Genomic DNA, 20,545 nt, shown 5'->3' on the forward strand with positions numbered 1-20,545 from the left:
AAGAATACAATGCAACTTCAATTTCATAAATACTATTTAAATATGATACCTGAATTCCCTTCGCTCAAAATTAGTCTGATCTCAAATTTCCTCTATTACAGCTACCATTAAATTCATGAATGTCAAAAAAACTGGAAAAAAAAAATTGTTAAAGGACTCAACTAATAGACACATTTTTGCATAAGTTTTCTAACACCTAACTTGAAAAAATATTTGCATGTGTTCCTCTGAACACTCACCACTCTTCCTCAGTTTAAAAAAGGCAGCTTTTAACTGTTTATTTTCCAAAGATTACTGTTAGTTACTAATGTCTACAACAACTTCTTTCAAAATCAAGATGCAACTTTTAAATGAAATACGTTGATTATCATACCTATACTCAAATTCTTGACATGTATTACTAAATGCTGTATGGACTAGTCCGTTTTTTCAAAATGATTCTTTATGGAAACCTTATAAGCAACACATTGCAGCTGAATGAAAATAGTTATGAAAACTAATAACAATAAAAACTTAAACTACACAAGAATTACTTACACACATTACTCAATTTAAATCTGGACACAAGGTTTTGCATTTAAATTGAATTAATTATGTTATGTGTAGTTAGTAAGCTTAAACACTGCAGAGAACCATAAAATTTTAGAATTTATCTTCTCTATCCTCCTATTCATATACTAGAAAGAAGAAATGGACTTATCTAACCAATTGAAATTTATTAGGATTCAATTTGAACAAAGCATTTTGTTGCACATCTGAATATAAAGACACTATTTATCTACAAAATACATGTCTGTTTCCACTGATTTTGATATGTTTAAAAATTCTCAAATTCTTGTTCCCAGCTTATGGCTGTTCATAGCTTTTGCTTTCTTACAACTCTGGTACAGCATTTTTACTGCTTGATATTTTGGCTGTGTGTATACTTTGTTTTTTTATACTCAGTCTCAGTAAGATTACATTTCATAATGAATTTTGTTTATTTAATTTAAAGTTGATTTAATATATTTAAAATACGTTTTTTATACAGCTTTCCATACAAGTATTAGCAGTTTTTGGTCCTCTTCCCCCGCATGAAGTACATGCAACAATTTGTAAAAGCTCAATTAAATGATTTCATAGCACACTAGTGCTATGAAAAACTATGTTAGTTTTTAAAACACTTTATGACACAGAAAGAATAAAACAGATATTCAGATCTTGTTAACAATTGAGGAAAATCATATAAAACCACTGCGTTTGCTTCTGAGATGAATATATACATAAGACAAGTTTCCTTGGAATCTGGGCTTTTTTTTTCATTTCTTTCTGTTCTTCCATTCTCTTTTTTTTTTTTTTCATGAACGTATCTGTGTGTGTGTGTGCGCGCGCACGCAAAAAATTAGATACAGATTTCCAGCTTCTCAGGAAAATTAAGTTTGCATACCAGCACAGAATATCCCTGGGACTTCACTTCGGAATATAACAGTTCGTACTTTCTTATCAGATTTCAAAGCATCCACAGCTTTTGACATCTAAAGAGAAAAGGAGGAAAGGGAATAACCAAACACTTTTAAAAGTATTTAATTACAGTATTTCACCTTCATATTAGAAACTGTTCTTTTCACTTACCATTTTTAAAAGATTTTTGCTAAGTGCATTCTTGGCATGAGATCTGTTTAACCCAAGCACCACAATTCCTGGAGAGGAAGAAAAATTGTATCACTGTTATAATACAGAAAAATATATAATATCCACACAAGTAATTATTTCAATTTCAGAAGTGCTAAAAGAAACATACTAGTGTATTCATTTAGCTACTGAGTTTTAGAAAGAAAAAAACGGACTTAAATTTTCCAGTGTTGAACATTTCAGTATTCAACAGAAATGAAGTATTTTAAGAAGTAAAAAGCTGGCCCTAACTCTATTACATGGTCAGAAGGGTTGAATGTTAAATTACCTAAGGCATGCACAAATTTCACATTTGTATGCAAAGTGCTGACGTGTAATCAAGCAAAATAATGCATTGTTTCCATATTTACATAGCTTGCTTTGAGAAACTTCTTAAAGCAAGAAGAGTTATCACAGCTAAGACTAGCAATTCCAGTACAGATAAATGAAGCCACACAGGGAGAATGCTAGCAACAATACATCTGAATTTCCGTTTAAAAATAAAAAAACATACAGAAACTCTCCCTCAAGACAGAAACTTAGTGCAAGGCTGCACAGCATTGATCACGTATTTATAACTCCCTTAGTCCGGTTAGATATAAGTTGGCTCAATGACTGATTACATATACATTGATCTGTGTCACACAAGGAGCACCATTTGCTTGTCCTTATTCCTTCTCCCTTAGCTTAACAGGCATGAAAAATCCCAAGAAGTTTAACAAGATAATAATCTTTTAGGCAATTATTTCCTGAATATATTACAATTTCCTTAATTCTAAACATCGAAGTTGATCCAGTCTTGCTAAGGTCAGGATTTTGTTTTTCATCTGGAAAATACAAGCCAAATGAAAAGAAGGCAATGGACTAGCACTGGGACCAGGAATGAAAGAGAAAAAGGGAGCTCCCTTTATCTCAAACAGTAAAGGCCCACAGTGTTGCCATCAATCTACCAGAAACTCAGTATTTGCCTGCGTATTTACTACCACAACACCAAGCTCAGCAAGAACCATCTCTATATATTCTGGCTCTCCTAGTCACCTTACGAGGCTGTCTTGTTTTCTCAGCACATACTATTTCTTTCACAGAAACATCTCAAAGTGATGAGCTATTAGTGTTTAATCCCACTTCCCTTCCTCCTGAATGTAAGTGCCTACACACACACAGATTGTTAAACTGAGCTCCTGCTCCTTCTGCAGCTACCAATTTGAAAACGAAGTCTTCCATTCACCAGCTACCATGTCTGAAGTTCAGATGAAAATGGTTAAACCCAAGTAGGAGAGCACACTTTCCTCTTGCTTGCTCCCAAAGTTCAATTAACCCTTATCAAGAAAAAGGAGAGCCTGGCTGATCCAGAAAACCCTCATTCCTTTGTTCTCTAAAGTCAAACTAAATTCATCAACACAGCTACAACAGCCCTCAATCAGCATTCAAACAGGAATTCCTACATGCTTCCAAATGCAGCACTTTTCTACTGTTGCAATTTGTTTTTCAGGATTATTCCAAATTCAAATACATATGTTCATACACATAGGTAAAGCAAAATCAGCACCATGTTTTAAAGCGACAAAAAGCCAGTTAACCTGATTGCCATCTCAAAACTATTTTTTTAACTAAAAAATAAGGTCCTTAGCAAAAGTATGTTTTTTTCAATAGCAGCAACACTCTTTAGTTACCATCATCAATATTAGAATGAATTCCCAATTAACATTAAAACATATTTAGTAATTTTCCTATGAAGAAGGGCATAAAGACAAATCATACAAGTTAAGTCTTAAAAGTATCCCACCGAATCATAAACCTATCACTTCTGTCTCCCCTCCCAGATAAGTGAGAGGTAAATACAGATGACATGTATCTCTTAAATAAGAGGGGGGAAAAAAAGAAAAAAAAAGAAAAGCAATAACTGCGACCAGAAAACTGTGAGGCTAATATGAGACAATCATATATGGAAATGAGGCATATTAAAAGATATTCCCTGAATGCTTGAGTCAGTTTTGTTCTAATACTTTATTACAATATTGTCTGGGCATCCTTAAATTCCTTGGTTATTTTTAAAACTGCAGTAAGGTGTGGGACATTTTCCCAGTGTATTAATCAATGACCGAACTACAGATCAATTGATTACTTGCTCAAAGTCATATTATCGAAGTAGAAAAATAGACTTAGTTCCATTTGAGTGATTTAATCCCAAGAATGTACTTTCTTCCTTTCCTAGCTTACTCCAAGATCTCCCTGTCCCCAAAATCTGGGAATACAACTCGCCATGTCAGTTTGCCAAAGACTGTGAATTAATTGCTGGATGTCATCCTAAAAGAAACTGTTCAAGAAGGTCTTCCTTCCATGTTTTGGATATCCTAAAAATTTAAATCCCTGGTCATATGAGTATACAAATCTTATATAAATTTGCCCTAAACAGGGCAAATCAGGCACTATACAACACTGCAGAATCCCACCAAACCTCTTGGAAAAAAAAAAATAGCAAGAAGTACAAACACCATCAACAACCATTTTAACAATTATTGTTAGCAACACAGAATAGCTGACTGCATGTATTTTGAAAAATCTCACATTCTCATTTGAAACATTTAGTCATGGTTCACTCTTCCTGAAGTGTCCACCTATGGGCATGCAAATATCTTAAAAAAAAAAAAAAAAAAAAAAAAAACTTATCTGCAAAAAGTAGTAAAAACTCATCATCACATTCAGAAACAAATATAAAAATCATAATAAATATCATAATAATGGAATTCCAGTTTACAGTGTCAGTGAAGTTGCAGATATGTTAGGAAGGAACAGCCACTCAGACAATGCTGAAGGCAATATTAATTTCATAATTTTTTCCTGGGAGTCATTTCCACATGACTCCAGAAAACTCTTCAGCAAATAAGGTGTGTCTATTATTGATCACATATATTAAAAATCAAATTTCACTCTATTAGCTAGATTTTCCAAGGGTCTAAGATGACTACCAATGCTATGTAAGTAGTCATGGACAGTTTGTATTATTTCTCAGCTGCTGGAATGTATGGGAACTGTTAGGTCATGGCATGAACTAGTGATTGAGCAGCTGGTTAAGGGGCATAGCCAGACCTGGGAGCACAGGTGGAAGCAATTTATCTGAGCAACCGCAAGGGGTCACACACCCCTCCCTAACCTGATTTAAAGGCTGGCAATCAAAAGAGAAGCATCTCTATTTGGAGACTGCCTCATTTGGAGTGTTTGGGAAGTCCTGATTCCTCAGAAAGGGCCGATTCCTTCTTTATTACCAAATTGTGACTTCTACGTTTGTTGTGTGATCCCAAACTGGTTCAAAGCAGCTCTACCTGCTACCTCCTCTCCCAACAGAGGGTAAAGCAAACATACAATGAATGCTACTCTTGCTACCAGAGCTGAGACGTAATTTTTAATGTTAAAAAGAAAATCATAGTTAAGTCACGTGAAAATAAACGGCAAAATCATATTTTAGTGAGAAAAGGATACACATACATACATACAAGAATTCTTCCAAAAGTAATGCATCGTATTTCATTATGTTGACCCACAATACTAGAAGCAGATGTTGGTGGTATGACTGAACAGGCTGCACCTTCCCACTATTATTCCATTACATTTTGTTGCCATGTGACAGATGGTATCATAGGTGCAATCCGACAAAGTGGCATCTGACATGGCAGTTTGTATAAGGCAAAGGCATGTCACTGAATTCCTCCACTGGGGAAAAAAGAAAAGCACCTATTGACATTTATCAGTGTTTGCTGATAAAATGTCCAAACAGTTGATATAAGCTCACTGAGGTGGTGGGTGGTGCATTTCAGGAGTTGTGACAATGGGTTACCTCCACTAGTGCAGATGTTTACAAATCATAGAATCACAGGATCATCAAGCTTGGAAAAGACCTCCAACATCATCCAGCCCAAATGTCCACTTACCAACAACATTTCCACAGTAAAGCATGTCCCTTAGTGCCACAAATACACACTTCATTAATACCTCCAGGAATGATGACTCCCTGGGCAGCCTGTTCCAACACCTGACTACTCTCTCAGAAAAGAAATTTCTCCTAAAACCCAGCCTGAATCTCCCTTGGCAGAACTTGAGGCTGTAACCTTTCATCCTATCACTAGATTCGCAGGAGAAGAGGCTAACCTCCATTCCATCACAGCCTCCTTTCAGGCAGCTGTAGAGGGCTATGAAGTCTCCCCTGAGCCTCCTCTTCTCTACACTAAACAATTCAAGTTCCTTCAGATGCTCTTCCTAAAACGGTATATCTGGGAATCAAAAGGTCCTGACCAAATAATGATCCTGAATTGGAACAAAGTATTCTGACAGAGAGCATAACTAGATGACTGTGTGACTAGAACCATGGGCTGCATGACAGTTTTGAGGAAAGCAGCATTTGCAGCTAAAGCCACTTATCCTGTTTTGGTAGGAAGCTGACTTTGCTAGTTTACCTTGTTTTGCAAGCAGGTGTTCCACTTAAGCTCTGCATCACATGCTGGCCATGCAGATGCAGCGTGCAAGTAGAGAAAATGCTGCAGACCCTGCAGAGAACAAAAGCAGGAGGGAGGCTGTGGTGGATTCAAGAGAGAGGAAAAGTATGCCTTAAAGCAGAGGACACCCTTCTGACACTTCCTCTCAAATCTACTACAGGCATGTTCCTTCTCTTTCTCCCACTCAGAAATTCACTTGTCTCTCAAAAGTAGGTAAGTAGCACTTATCTGCTTATGGAGTTTGTGCTTGCCACTGAGATAATCTAAAATAGATGCCTCTATATGTGTGTGTGTGCATGTGTGAAATAAAATTCATAACCCTCCGTGCTGCTCTGAGTGCACAGTTTCTTGCCTCCACTCCTGAGACATCCTGTCTCTCAGATCCAAACATACTATGAAACAGACACATGATCCAGGTCTCTCACCAGCTCCATTGCTCTTCTATAGACATGCTCCAGGACCTCCAAGTCTTTTTTATAGTGAAGGGACCAAAAATTAACACAGTAATTGAGTTGCAGACTTACCAGTTCTGAGTACAAAGGGACACTTCCCTGTTCCTGCTGACAGCACAATTTCTGATACAAGCCAGGATGCCATTGGCCTTCTTGGCCACCTGAGAACACTGCTGAACCATGTTCAGCTGAGCAGCCACGAATATCCCCAGATCCGTTTCATCTATACAGTCTTCCAGCAACTCCTCCCCAGGCCTGTAGCGTTGCCTGGGGTTGTTGTGACCAAAGTGCAGGACCCCGCACTCGGTCTTGTTGAACTTCATCGCTTTGGCCTCAGGCCAGATCCCTCTGAAGGGCATTCTTACCCTCAGGCAGATCGACACTTTCTCCCAATTTGGTGTCACCTGCAAACCTGCTGAGGGTGCACTAAATCCCTCTGTCCAAGTCATCAATAAAGATATTAAACAGGATAGGCCCCAGTACTGACTCCTCAGGAACACTGCTCGTGACCAGTCGCCAACTGGATTTAATTCCTTCCACCACCACACTGCGCCTGGCCTCCAGAGAGTTCTTTATCCAGTGAAGAGTGTACTTCTCCAAGCCAGGGACTGACAGTTTCTCTAGGAGAATACTGTGGGAGACAGTGTCAAAGGCTTTGATGAAGTCTGTCATGGTTTTATGATTTCTGATAGGTATTCCACATCATAACATCATATAGTGTACTGGGAAATAAAGAGTTCTGTGGATCATCTCTTGGCTCAGAAGAGAACTACAACTCCCAGAAGACTTCATTCTTCTGTTTTTCATTTGGGGGGAAAGATAAAACTGACTGGGAGTCACAAGACTGCCTCCTGCTCTCTTTGCTCTCTGTGCTCCCTGGTCATCTTCCCTACAGCATTAAAGTAAGTAAGGACTTCAGTTTCAAAACTCCCTTTCTCTCATTTTATTTGATTTATTAGCTTCAATTCCAATTACATTGTATTATATTGTATCATCTCACATTCTGTTATTGTATTTAGTAAATCAACCTTTCTCATTAGCTCACTGCTACTCTTTTCCTCATCTAGGCCCACCTCCCTACCTTTTTCCCTTTTCCCCCCTTCCTGGGGTGTGGGTCTGTGGGTCCGTTCATCCCATCACAGAACTAGGCCAAACAGGGTTGAAACATGATAGAAGTCTAGACAGACTATGTCAATAGCCTTTCCCTCATCCACCAGGAGGGTCACTAGATCACACAAGGAGATGAGGCTGGTCAAGCAAGACCTGCTTCTTACGAACCCATGCTGGCTGGGCCTGATCCCCTGGCTGCCATGCACATACTGTGTGATCTCACTCAAAATGATCTACTAGATGATAACATTTTCTGACACAAAGGTCAGGCTGTTATGCCTGCAGTTCCATGCATCCTCTTTAAAACCCTTCTTGTAGATGAAGTAATATCAGCAAGTCTCCAGCTCTGTGTGACCTCTCAAGTTAACCAAGAATGCTAACAGATAATGGAAAGCAGCCTGGCAATCACGTCCGCCAGCTCCCTCAGGTGGATCACATCTGGCCCCATGGACGTGTGTCAGTCCAGATGAAACAGTAGGTCTCTGACTGTGGGGCTTTATTCTGCTCCCCATCTCAGACTTCCAAGTCAGGGGGTAGAGTACTCCAAGAATAACTGATTTGACTTTTAAAGACAAATGTAAAGAAGGCGCTTAGAACATGGCATGCAGGCTCTCATTCATCAATGGAGACAATGCACACCTAATTGTTCTGACTACGTTGAAAAGCAGTGTTTTGTAGCCAAGAATTTTCTCCATCAAACAATGCTTTGTGCTCTTTAGATCTGTTCTAGTTTCCATGGAAATAAGAGGAATTCTTTCAGAGCAACCCACATATATGCATGATAGCTTCAAAATACCTGTAAATTCCCAGATGCACCCTCATTTCACATATTTAAGTTATATAATATAAATTATATATTATATTTCACATAATTAAATATGGGATTTTTATGAGTAAATAGTTCATATTAAAAGGTTCTTGTATTTCAAGAGAGATAGCAAAATTCATATGATGCTATCATTATTTAAAACTGCTGAGAGAGATCGTATTTCTTTCTACATTAAACAAAACAGGTGAATTAATTTAAGTAAAATGATTAGATCTCATATTACATACAGTTCATCTCAGTACAAAGGAAACTGTGCTTTAATGATTTTATCTGCTCTATTTTGTACCTTGTAGTTTTCAAAACAACATTCACTCTCAATAATTAGTAGAAACAAGTTTACTCGTATGTCCTGACTGCATTCATACTAGTAATTTGTCCTATAAAGATTAATTTCATCTACACAAAAGTACTTACAGAAATAATTTATTTGTATTACCCACATGCAAACACACTATCAATCCAAATGTACTTTTAAATAACTAAAAAAAAATCTGAAATGAGAGAGAGAGGAAAAGGACTAGAGATGTTGGTTTTTCACTTGTCTCTATTTACTGCATTTTCTTAAGTGAAACAAGAACCCATACTGAGTGCACCGTGAACAATTCCCATTGTTTCCATTCATCGTAGTTTAATTAAGTACTTACATGTATCATAAAATCGTATACATATGTACTGAGCATTATTTTTAAAAAGCAACTAAATAATTTTCAAAATCCCAACTATACACCTTTACTATTTTATCTTTAAGTACTTCTGCATATCTTCCTGCACTCCTTAAATTAGTATATCTCAGCTTCTCAAACATTTTTACTTAAAAATAGAAGAGAAAGTTTTCTTTTTTATCAGCTAACTACCAATTTTTCAAGCTCCGAAAGAACTATTTCGAATGAGACCATAATTGATCTGCACATTTTATGTACATTAACATTCCAACTGAAGAGGATAGAACATTCCCATACATATACTCATTGAACTAGTAGCCCTAAATTCATCCAAATTTGTAATGGGTTTGCAAATGCAACTTGGCTAGAAGTTCTGAAATGTCAATAGCTTTAATAAATTTCAGACCTTGAAGTGATAATCAAATACAATTACAAATAAAAGACATATCTAATTAAAAAATAATAATGCACCCATATTTACCTGTAATAGGAAATTGATACTAAAGGTAATGTGATTTACACGTTGTTCAGAACACATAAGCATTCTACAAACACATTCAAATTAAATCTTTTGTATTCTTTTGTCTCAAATAAAAAATTCAATAATTTGCCCTTTCAAATACAGTCTCATTTCAGTATATGTTTAACAGCTTCCCAAAAAGTATAGTATATGTGTCACGTGAAAGTGTTATGGAGCATAGCAGTTTGTTACTTTGCCTGAATGATGCATCTAGTGCTACAGGATTTGCATCTCTGAGTGAGGCAGCTCAAGGTCAGTTTCCCTGCTTCCCCATGCAGCACTGGGGACAAGACATCTTCGTCCAAGTAACTCAGAAAGAGCAGGTATACACAAGAACAGAAAAACAGCACAAATAAATATGTGTACGTCTTGAAAGGTAGTTAGAAAGACAGGGTCTGCCCCCGTATACAGTATGAAGTGGAAGAATATGAAGGGCAATGGCGCTGGGGTTCCACTTGGAAAGGCCCAGAAGAAACTGCTGGAGAAGGAAATGATATGTTAAGAGATTAGTGACAAAAACTACTGGGGCTTAAATGGCATTAGCATGCTAATAGAGCATAGGTATTACATGCTGTAAACTCACACAGATTAACTTGTCACATGGGGAGAGGAGGATGGTGTGCACTAACATCACAGAAAGAATAATGCACAGAATGTACAAGCAAAAATACCTTCCAACGTTTTACCAAGCCTTCTTTGCTCCTGTCTTGCCTCCACTTCAATTTAAAATAAGTTTAAAATTAAGACATATGTTTAGAACCAATTCTTAGATCCTCAGATGGTTGAGAAAATAGGAGTAAATAAGTATTGTACTTAAGGAATACAATCTATTCTTGGGAATAGAACAATAAGAAGTGGATTTCAGGATCAGATTACATTATTAATCTTACTGACTCCTAAAAAAACAGATCTTCTAACCCTTAAGATAAAATTGAAAGTTATACATATACAAATATATATATATTTATGAATGCTCTACTCAAAGGTGCGTGCCCAAAAACTGTGCCAAGTTTAACATAACTGAGTGGATGTTTTGAAGGTTATAAACTGAATCTCGCATCTCAACACATGATTATTCCAAGACCCCCTATCACCTAAAGAAACACATATGTCACAAAACAGTGCTGCACACAAGAAAACGTGGATAGAACCTCTCTGTCCCTGTCTGCCCATAAAACAAGCACACAGCAGGCGTGGGATGCTGTAGCAGACGACCTCTAAACTTCATTTTCTGCCAGCAAAGTGGCTAGCAGATGAGACACACATCCAGGAGAGTATTCTGATTAAAGTCAGCAGGGCCGCTGACCCATTCCTGCAAATAACTGCGGCCCCGCAGTACCGGCACGAAGAGGCTGAGCCGCATCCGCCGCCGGCAGCACGCCACGTGACGCCTCCCACCTGCCCCCGGTAGCACATAGGGTAACCCCAGCTTACAGGCCCGGGCGCCGCGGGCCGGGCCGGCAGAGCCGGCAGAGGAGCGGTCGGCGCTTTCCCCGTTACCTTTGTGCTCTTCATCCAGGTACCGCACTCGCAGCTCCTCCTCTTCCTTCGCCTCCGATCCATAGCTCCTCCCGGTTGAGGGGAAAGCGGCGGCGCCTCCTCGCACGGGAGCGCGGGGGCCGAGGGCGGAGGAGGTGGCAGCGGCCGCGGCAGCTAGCCTGAACCGGCCGTGCAAGAGGCCCAAGCCACCCAGCGCCGCCGCCATGCTGCCGCCTGCGCCCCTCAGCCGCCAGCCTCGCTCCCGAACCCACGTGACCAGCGGCTCCACGCAAGGGACGCCTCCAATTGCCGCCCTTCTGCCGCCGCCAAGGCGCGAGGACCGCTCTCGTCGGGGGGCTCGCGCGGTTTCGTATGCCCAAGGGCTGATGGAGAGGCGTCGGGGCGCCGCTTCTCGGCTGTGTGGGTGTGGGGTGCCGCGGACCCCGACCCGAGCTGCGGTGCTTGGAGCAGTAACGAGGCTCCTGAAGCTGAGAAATTTGGCTTCCTACACTGAGGTTGGGTATTAGGAAGCTTCTCAGGAGTGGTCAGGCAAGGGAAGTGGTGGAGTCACTGTCTCTGGAGGTTTGCAGTAATCCTGTGCATGTGGCACTGAGGGAACTTGAGAACTGAATACAAGCCTTTGGGCGCCCCTTTCATCCTTATTGTAGAAGTTGGTGTTCCTGACAGGGGAAAGCAAGATGGGGAGGCCGCAGCTGTGACTTGTGCTCACTCGCCTCTGCATTCCTTCTGTGCCAGGTTGCTTAACAGGGCCTCCACTGCCTTCCTTCTGAAGAAAGGGAAGTCTAAAGATAATGACCTGTTTATTCTGGCAGAACGCTGTGAATGACAAACGAGGGGAAAACGGGCTATCACCTTCCATTGATTATGTTTTACTATTTAAACGGGAATGTAGCTTGTGATTAGCATCCTGTTCCACTCCTGCTGGCAGTACATAAAAGACACAAAAGAATAGTGAATGACTATCCTGGAAGCTTCGTTTGCAATTGAGGAACATTATATTTTATGAGAATAAATTCTGAAAGATAGTACCCAGTTATGTCTGTGGAAGCAAAGAGGCCACACTATTCTGAAAGACACCAGATAAGATAAAAAGACAGTAAAAACAGAACTGCACTCACTGCCTTACCATCATATTGCTTTGAAGCCAAAGGCAGATGTGTTTTCTCTGCTCAGCTGTTACGTGCAGTGGTTCCCAGACTACTTGGCTCAAGTCTCAGAAGTGCTTTCTTGAAGAGAGGACAGCATATGGAATCATGCCTAACAGCCTCGTATCTCCTGTACAAACACCCACAATCATTATTAGAACTCAATTTTCTAAGTAGCATGTTCTTTTATATTTTCACTATTTTATTATACTTTTTTTTTAGCATACAAAGGGAAAAATATTTACTGACTTTTTCTGCAGTTTCTCACGTCTGCATTGCTAGAGCATGTTTACATTCAGATAGATGTCTAATTTCCAATGGCCTCTGCAGCATTTATTGAGAACAGAATTGTTAAGAAAATTAGTAATACAGTATAGCTACCATTGTAACATTAAAAAAAAAAAAATCCTAAAGTTTTTGCACTCCACCTAGTAAATGTTTTTTAAACAAATCAAACAAGCTCAAATTACTAGCTGCAGCAGACACAAAGATGGCTGCCAAAGTCATTCTGTTCTTTAAACTGTGTCTCTGTATTAATGCATAAAACTGCATGATACATAAATATGTTTTATTGTGGTAGTTAAGTAGTACAGTACTTTTTGCAATACTGTATATTCAGTTTCTCCCATTGCACTCCCATTCAAGCATGGTGGAACGCTTCTTGGATGGAAGAAAAATTTTCCATATTTTGGTTCCCTGTTTTTTTTTTTTTTTACCCTGTAGCTTAGTTCTACCAAAACAGCTGTGAAGTCTAAGTAGGACATAGCACATTTAGTTACAGAGAGAGAGTACTGATATGCAGATTATTATGTAAATCATATATACGAATAAGGAAGAAAAAAAAAAACTAGAGCAACAAAATGAAAACTGCTAAGTAGCTACCTAATTATACATGACATTACTTGGTGACCTGTTCACTTTACACAGAAATCTAAATACTGATTCTTGGTGATGGGTAAAATAAATTGATAGAGCAAAAAATGTGTGAATCTTGACTCAGCATCCCTTATGTCCAGAGAAGCAATGTTCACATGAATGAAAATGAGATCAATATAAACAGATGTCAGCAGTTTACAGGCTGGTTTGGCCCAGTTCTGCGACTAGTGGGGTGGAGGGATTTCACAAAATCCACACCTCCAGAAAAAGGGATCTGAGGAGAAACGAACTAATTTACTAAATATGGTATCGGAATGCAAGATAACACACCATAATACAATATAATTAGAATAGAAGCTAATAAATATCATGAGAATGTCCAAAAGGTGGATAGGCCTCACCATAACACTGAGGTGAGATGTGCAGTCTGGCTGAGCAGCAGGGAGACAGAAGGAGAGCCGGCAAGGAAGAGCGGACGAAGAAGAGCGCATTAGGTGACCTTGCCAGGAGTTATATCTCCTCTCTGACCGCAAAGTCCCCTGGGGAATGTAGTTCTTCTTCTCTTCTGGACAGATACTCGGAACTTGAGCATTAACAGTTAAACTCCCAGTGCCCCACATGATGTTATGATGTGGAATACTGATAACTAATAACCATAAAACCATGACAACAGAGAACAGCAGTTCTCTGCATTCAGCTATTACTTGTAATTATGGTCCTCAGTCATAAGCTAATCTGGGAGAAAAACAAACAAACAAACGAAAAAACCTAGATGGTCCTCCTCTCTATTTTATATTTGGAATTTCCTTGGAAAACCCATTCACAACAGGTTGTGGGTTCTCACAGTGTGCAGCAGAGAGTGAAGGGGAAAATATGCAGCCTCTTTTTAGCTTCACACATAGCTTTTACTTGAAAACAGCATATAGGTCCAGAAACTGGGAAACTGCCTACATCATTAGCAGTGAGAAGTTTCTTCCAAATGTAATTCCTCACACTTCAGTGCAGGATTTCTGCCATGATTCTCTCATTTACTTAAAGATAATGGAAGACTGTGGCTTCTAAACTTCAGATCTAAATTAGATACCTAAGAACATGGAGTGGGAAACTACTTGTGCATGTTCAGTTAAGCATTTGCTATTGTTAAGGATAATGGTAGATTATTTGAAATGACACAGGAGAAATAATTGCACGTGTATTTATATTAATATGCAAGTTTATATATTGCATATGTAAACAATGAAAAAGGACAAATAATATGTATAATAAAGCAGGAAAAGGGTGGAGGAAAAAGAATCTGGGCTAGTTGCAAGTGTCTTTGATTTTCTTACACTTTGTGTATAGATAAGGTGTAACAAATAGTCTCATTTTCCCTGGATTGAGAGTGTTGAGGAGTGAAAAGAACATGTTTTAGGAGACAAGCAGATCACCAATGCATGCTTTTCAAGGTAAATCACATGTTTTTCTTGCATGTTGTAAATTGTCTCTGTAAAATCACTTAATATTTCAGAGTACAATCTATTAGCTGCCTATTTTCTAAGTTGGTTTTTAAATGTTATATACATCTCCTACGAGGAGATTTTTTTTTGCTTCTAGTTTTCACTTATTTACTTCTAGAGACAGAATTTTACTGTTTATTATGTTGTCCAGTTAGCATAATTCATAGCATTTCCAATTTTGATTTTTAACTTTTTAAAAGCTTTTTGTTGTTGGCAGATCAGAGCCTAAGAAAGGCCTTAGGTACTTGCAGCAAAATTTGGCGGACATTTAATAAAGAAAATGTTAAGAATGTTTTCTAGGGCAAGGCACACAGCTTATCCTCAAAGAACATGAAAAAAAAGTTTGTTTATTTGTGTAGGGCTGAATACAGGCAGAGATAGTGGAAACAGAATTTACATAAGCAGAGATTCCTAAAAATTGAGCTATTTGTATATCTTTAAATATGTCTTCATTTGACAAAAAAAAAGAAAAGTAAAAACTTTCAATTTTATTGTAGCTCAGCAGAACAGACATTTGCTTACTTCACTAACTGGTGCATGCAGGCAAAGTGCAACCAGGGCATCACTAAAAACTTTTCTTATGGTGAGCGTACCACTTTCAGCTATGCGTAAGTACTGTTAAAATCTTGTATTTTCTCCAAGCTTCTAGATGAGTGTTTATATGAAGCCATACTCATCTTTCACTTTTGTATACTTTTGAGGAACTCCAAGACTGGCACAGCCGTTAACTGTATCTTAGAGGATCTTCTCTTTGGCAGCAGAATACAAGCTCTTAGAGCATTCAAGTGAAAGCTTAACCTGAAGCACGGAAAGCAAGCTAGAACCATGCTAGTGTAATTTATGTTTGCTTTAGGAAGGTTGATAGGAAACTCTTGTAAAAGGTGGATTTCCCAATTTTTATATGCAGTAAAAAGCTATGTGGGCCCTTACTAAAGAGATGGTGGACCAAACTTACCTAGAAGAATGAAACAGAGTTAGGTGTTAGCTCAGATAAGGACAACAAAGATTTACTAACTTATTGGTTAGATTTTCCTTAAACTAACATTTGATGAAATAAAAATGAAAATCATCTGAAAAACATTTTGTTTTAAAAATTGAATTTGAGGTAATGATGGGTATTTCAATGAAACAAAAATTAGTAGCATCACTGCAATCAAGAGGTGAAAAATATTATATTATTTATTTCCTGATATGATGCTATTTCTAATGGGAAAAAAAATCTTTAGAATATCTACATTGTTTAAAGACAGTGCATTTGCCATGAAATGTGAGTGCATACTGGGATCTAGAGAAACCTGATTGTTTATGCTCATTAGAAAATGTTATAGAAAAATCATCAGTGCCTTATAGACTGTCTCATGTAATTCTTTATTACTGCTCTTGAGCAGGCAAGGATTTAAACTGTGTATTATGTTTCTGAATGGCATAATTAAATTTCTCTTCTGTTTTGCAAATTTCTTTTTCTTGTTTTCTGAGGTGGTTTATGCCTAAGGGCAATAACTGAGCTTACTGTGGACAGGCTGTAGATAACATATGAGGTTTAAGATATTATCTTTCTGCAGTAAGCTGCATAGTTGCTACTTGAAAAATATGCCACATGACAAATCACTCTGAAAATAAATGTTAAGTTGCTATGACGTAAAGTGTATTTATGCTTTTCCTTTTTAGTCTTTTATGATTCACAGTATGTTGAACAGAGATCTACTGACTATATTTCATTCTTCATAAGTAATGCATCATATTCATTCCTACACTATATGGGGAAAGCACTAGGGACTTTTTTGATGTTTTATATAGTTTAATTATAGTAGATTATCTTTTACATTCTAATCTTAAATGCATTTTCTTACATTCTTTCGTTTCTGCATACTAATACAATTAAGACAGTCTGATAAGCTGAGTGAGTATATTCAGCTTATATGTAAGAGCTTTTTTAATGTTAAAGAATTTGAATTACCTTAATTTCCAGGATAGAGCAAAAGGTTAAATGGGCAAAGATTCTATGTCGTGCGTGGATACAGGAGCAGATGAACTGGGATCTACATAGACTAATGACTCTGTTTTGTTAAAATTGCTTCCTCTTAACTCTTTTACTATTCATACTTCCCAATATAAACCATTTTTCCTTGTAAGATCAAGAAGATGGAACCTAATATCTGCATGTGAAAATGAAAGAAAAATAAATACTAAGTGGCTAGTATTTTTTTTTTTGCCCATGCACAGACAAAATACAGAGCTATTTACCAATGGCAGCAAACACCTGTTTCCAAAACAGCAATTTTTAGATTTCAGATTTCTTAACATTCTTTAAAGATATATAGTTGTGTATCCTCAAAATTAGAATATCATCGCAGAGCCATTTTTTGTAATTTGTGAAAAGTAAGCATCAAGAAAAATAATGTACAAAAAATAACAACTTCTCTTCAGAATCACAGTCAACCGTTATTTTCTGGAGAGTATCTTTTTTGTGTATGTCACTTCATGTCTGAACGTTAAAGCTATATTTCAGTTGCCTTATGCTTCATAAAGTACGTTTTACCTCTTAAGCGGAAAACAATATACTGACTTTTCTCAGCACTGGCAGCAGCTGGTAAGAAAGGCGTATGTATGTGAGCAGCTTCTCAAAGTGAAAGACCTAATAAAAAAAAAAAATGTTTAATAAAAAATGTTTTTAAGTCTAAGCCGGAATGTAAGGCTGATGATGTCTGCAACCTTCTATAACAGAAATGGCTTGAAAAATTTTGTGCTATTTTTGCTCTTTCAACAATATACCTGAAAAAATTTCAAGATTGCGGTCTGCTCCTTCAGTAAAGTTCTTTAAACTTGCCATTTTTCTGTGATTCATGCAGTCCAACAATAATTGGAAAATATGGACAGGAATGCAGTTTTTCTATGTCCTGAAACAATATTTTAAAACTGCTTGCAGAAAGAGGTTCTAAAGATGTTCAGAAAAGCTAGTAAACCATAGACACAACTTTATTATCATAAAGTGTGGTGGCACAGTACATGGTGCTATTCTTAATCCACGTATCCAGTCATCATGTCAAGGTTGGTATTTCTTGCAACTGATAAGAAGTATCCTTGGCATCCTTCTCTTCCCTTACCCTACACTGTCTGCCAGTGAAGCTCAAAGAGCATTCCATAATACATGGGATTCCTGCATTACGAGCAAAACAGAAATAAGTTGGACAGTCTTTCCAGTAACCAGTGCGTAAGAGCATGAAGGAATATCGTGATTTCTTTAGAATAAAGCTTTTGTAGTTTTCTTTGTAGCCTGGATATCACTACAGAATCTAGGTCCTCTGTCACTTTATGACCACTTTATGAGGTGGGAAAAAGAGGGAACCTTTGAAGAAATTACCAGGATCTGCTTTGACCTTGGGATGAGGTTCTTAGTCTTCTAATGCAACCAATAGCCTCTAAAGCTTTAAATTGTGCAATAGAAATTTGGCCCAACAGAAATCCACATGCATTTGTCTGTGTTGTAATTAAGACATCATAATAACAGAATTCAACTTAAGAGAATGTCACAGAAATTTTTTTTCACATATATTTTTGTTATTATATGAATTAGATTGTGCTAGACTGAAAGTATTTTTTAAAAATGGGTTTTATGACTCTTAACACATTAAGCCAATAGCATTTCTTAACTTAAATGGCATTAAAACAAATAATTGTACAGCCATACTTCCCAACAGTTCCAACAGCTGGTTTTTCAAAATGCAATGTGAAATGCTCTGACTGTGATTTTTCAGAGGTGCTGAGAGCCTGCTGCCTCTGCTAAGCTCTTATTTACTTCTGCGTGTAGTCATGAAAATCGTCTTACATTAGATACATATGAGCAAGTCTAATGAACATCTTAAACTTTTGTCAAAGTCTGAGTGCCACAGATGTTACATCAAATATTGTGAATCATTTGAAATAACCAAAATGTATGGACCATTACAGAGAAATGTAATACTAAAAAATGTAAGTGTATTTGGCATTTGTATTCCTTTCTCTGCCTTTTAACTGAACACAGTTGTGCTTTAATAAAGTCTTGCTTACTGATATATTTGTTTTCCTTTTACTTAATCTTCTGTTGAATTCATCATAATTTTATGTTTCAAGCATCTGCTTGTTGCTGTAGAAATCTCTTCATGAGAGGGTCAAATATAAAAATAAAACAGGGCTTCAGAAGACGGAAACCATTGTTCGAATAGCAAAGTCCTGATAATAAGCATAAAGGAGAAGCAGGAAGGCAATTTATTATTTAAATCTGTTAGAAGAAAATCCTGAATTTTTTTCTCTTTCAGCTACGGAAACATAAATGTTTTTAGAATTGTGTGTAAAAAACATACAGAAGTGTGTTATAAAATGAAGCTTTCTAAGCTTTTAAACTATCTTATCTACCAAAACAGGACACAAAATGGCCATAACAGTGAACAAGATGAAGGGAAAAAAGATTTTCTCAGTGAAAAGAGTAGGAGAATAAACTTTTATTAAGAGGTGATACATATAGCCTATAGTAATTACTGGGACAGTTAATTAATAATTAATGATTAAGTACTGTTTAAAGATTTATTCAAATGACTGTCATGTTCACAAAACAACGTTTTGCTGAGATCAGATTTTTCATCTCTTTAGTCATTTTTAGTGTAAGACTCACACATGTCACTAGATGTATGTTGCGGTCCACCAGATTAGTCAGATACATTGCATCTAGGAGAAAAAATGCACTTACAAAATGCTCAGTGGCAGCAAGTGAGCTACCTTTCCATCACCAGTGCAAGATGTAAACAGCTGTTACGCTGTTATTAATATAAATCCAGAAACAAAGGTAATAGAACCCTCAGCAAGTCTGCTGATGACAGTGTTGCAGTTGAAACAAGAGAAGGTGGGAGTGCAATCCAAATGGCTTTTAAATGGGTCCATGTGAACTTAAGGCTCAGTAAGGCAAAGGGCAAGGTGTTGCACAGCAATCCCAGATGTGAGTGCAGACTGAGAGAAGAAATCTTTGAGAGGAGCCTTGCAGAGAAGGACTTGGAGGTCCTAGTGGAGGAAAAGTTTGATGCAAGCCAGCATTGTGCTTTTGCAGCCCAAAGGCCAACAGCATCTTGGGCTGCATTAAAAGAGGAGTGGCCAGTAGGGAAAGGGAGGTGATTGTCACCTGCTACTCTGCCAGTGTGAGGCCTCATCTGGAGTATTGCATCTAGGCCTGGGGTCCCCAGCAAGAAAAAGATGTGGAAATGTAAGAGCAGGTCCAGAGGAGGGCAAAGAAAAAGATCAGAGGGCTGGAGCACCTCTTCCATGAAGAAATGCTGTAGGAGGTGGGCTTGTTCAGCTTGGAGAAGAGAAGGCTCTAGGGAGACCTCTTTGCAGCCTTCCAGTACGTAAAGGGAATTAATGAGAGGGAAGTAGATGAACACTAAAAGAGGAGTGATTTAGGTTAGAAGTTACGACGAAATTCTTTACTCAAACAGTAATGAGGCACTGGCTCTGGATGCCCTATCCTTAAAGGCATTCAAGACCAAGTTGGATGGGGTTCTGAGCAGCCTGATCTAGTGGGTGGCAACCCTGCCCATGGCAGGACATTGGAAATGGATGATTTTAAAGGTTCCTTCCATCCCAGTTGGTACTGTGATTCTATAATTCTATTTAAGACAGAGTATTTCATTTGGAAAAGAAAGAGGCAAAGCAATACTGCAAGCTTACAAAAATATTTGTGAAAGTCCCACTACATAGCAAGGCATTTACTTTTGTAATTACAACACCAGAGAGCCTTATGAAAAGGATAAACATAAAAAAAGATACTGTTGTCCTGAGCATTTCCTAT

The 20,545-nt window shown here is 37.9% G+C and overlaps 1 protein-coding gene across 3 annotated transcripts in view; it reads right to left on the reverse strand.

Moving 5' to 3' along the window:
* Positions 1 to 11,486, reverse strand: part of AUH (AU RNA binding methylglutaconyl-CoA hydratase) — a 121,849-nt gene extending 110,363 nt beyond the window's left edge. For all 3 annotated transcript variants that reach the window (XR_014880694.1, XR_014880693.1, XM_085214474.1), the window contains exons 1-3: positions 11,214 to 11,486; positions 1,612 to 1,679; positions 1,427 to 1,514 (exon numbers count right to left, since the gene is read on the reverse strand). Coding sequence is in view for 1 of the 3 variants with exons in the window: in XM_085214474.1 (XP_085070600.1) it covers positions 1,427 to 1,514; positions 1,612 to 1,679; positions 11,214 to 11,418 (361 nt within the window). In the remaining 2 variants the exon portion in view is untranslated. The remainder of the gene's footprint in view (positions 1 to 1,426; positions 1,515 to 1,611; positions 1,680 to 11,213) is intronic.
* Between the last annotated feature and the right edge of the window lie 9,059 nt (positions 11,487 to 20,545).

Source organism: Meleagris gallopavo, chromosome Z (genome assembly GCF_905368555.1).
Source record: "Meleagris gallopavo chromosome Z, MGAL_WU_HG_1.1, whole genome shotgun sequence".
NCBI lineage: Eukaryota > Metazoa > Chordata > Aves > Galliformes > Phasianidae > Meleagris > Meleagris gallopavo.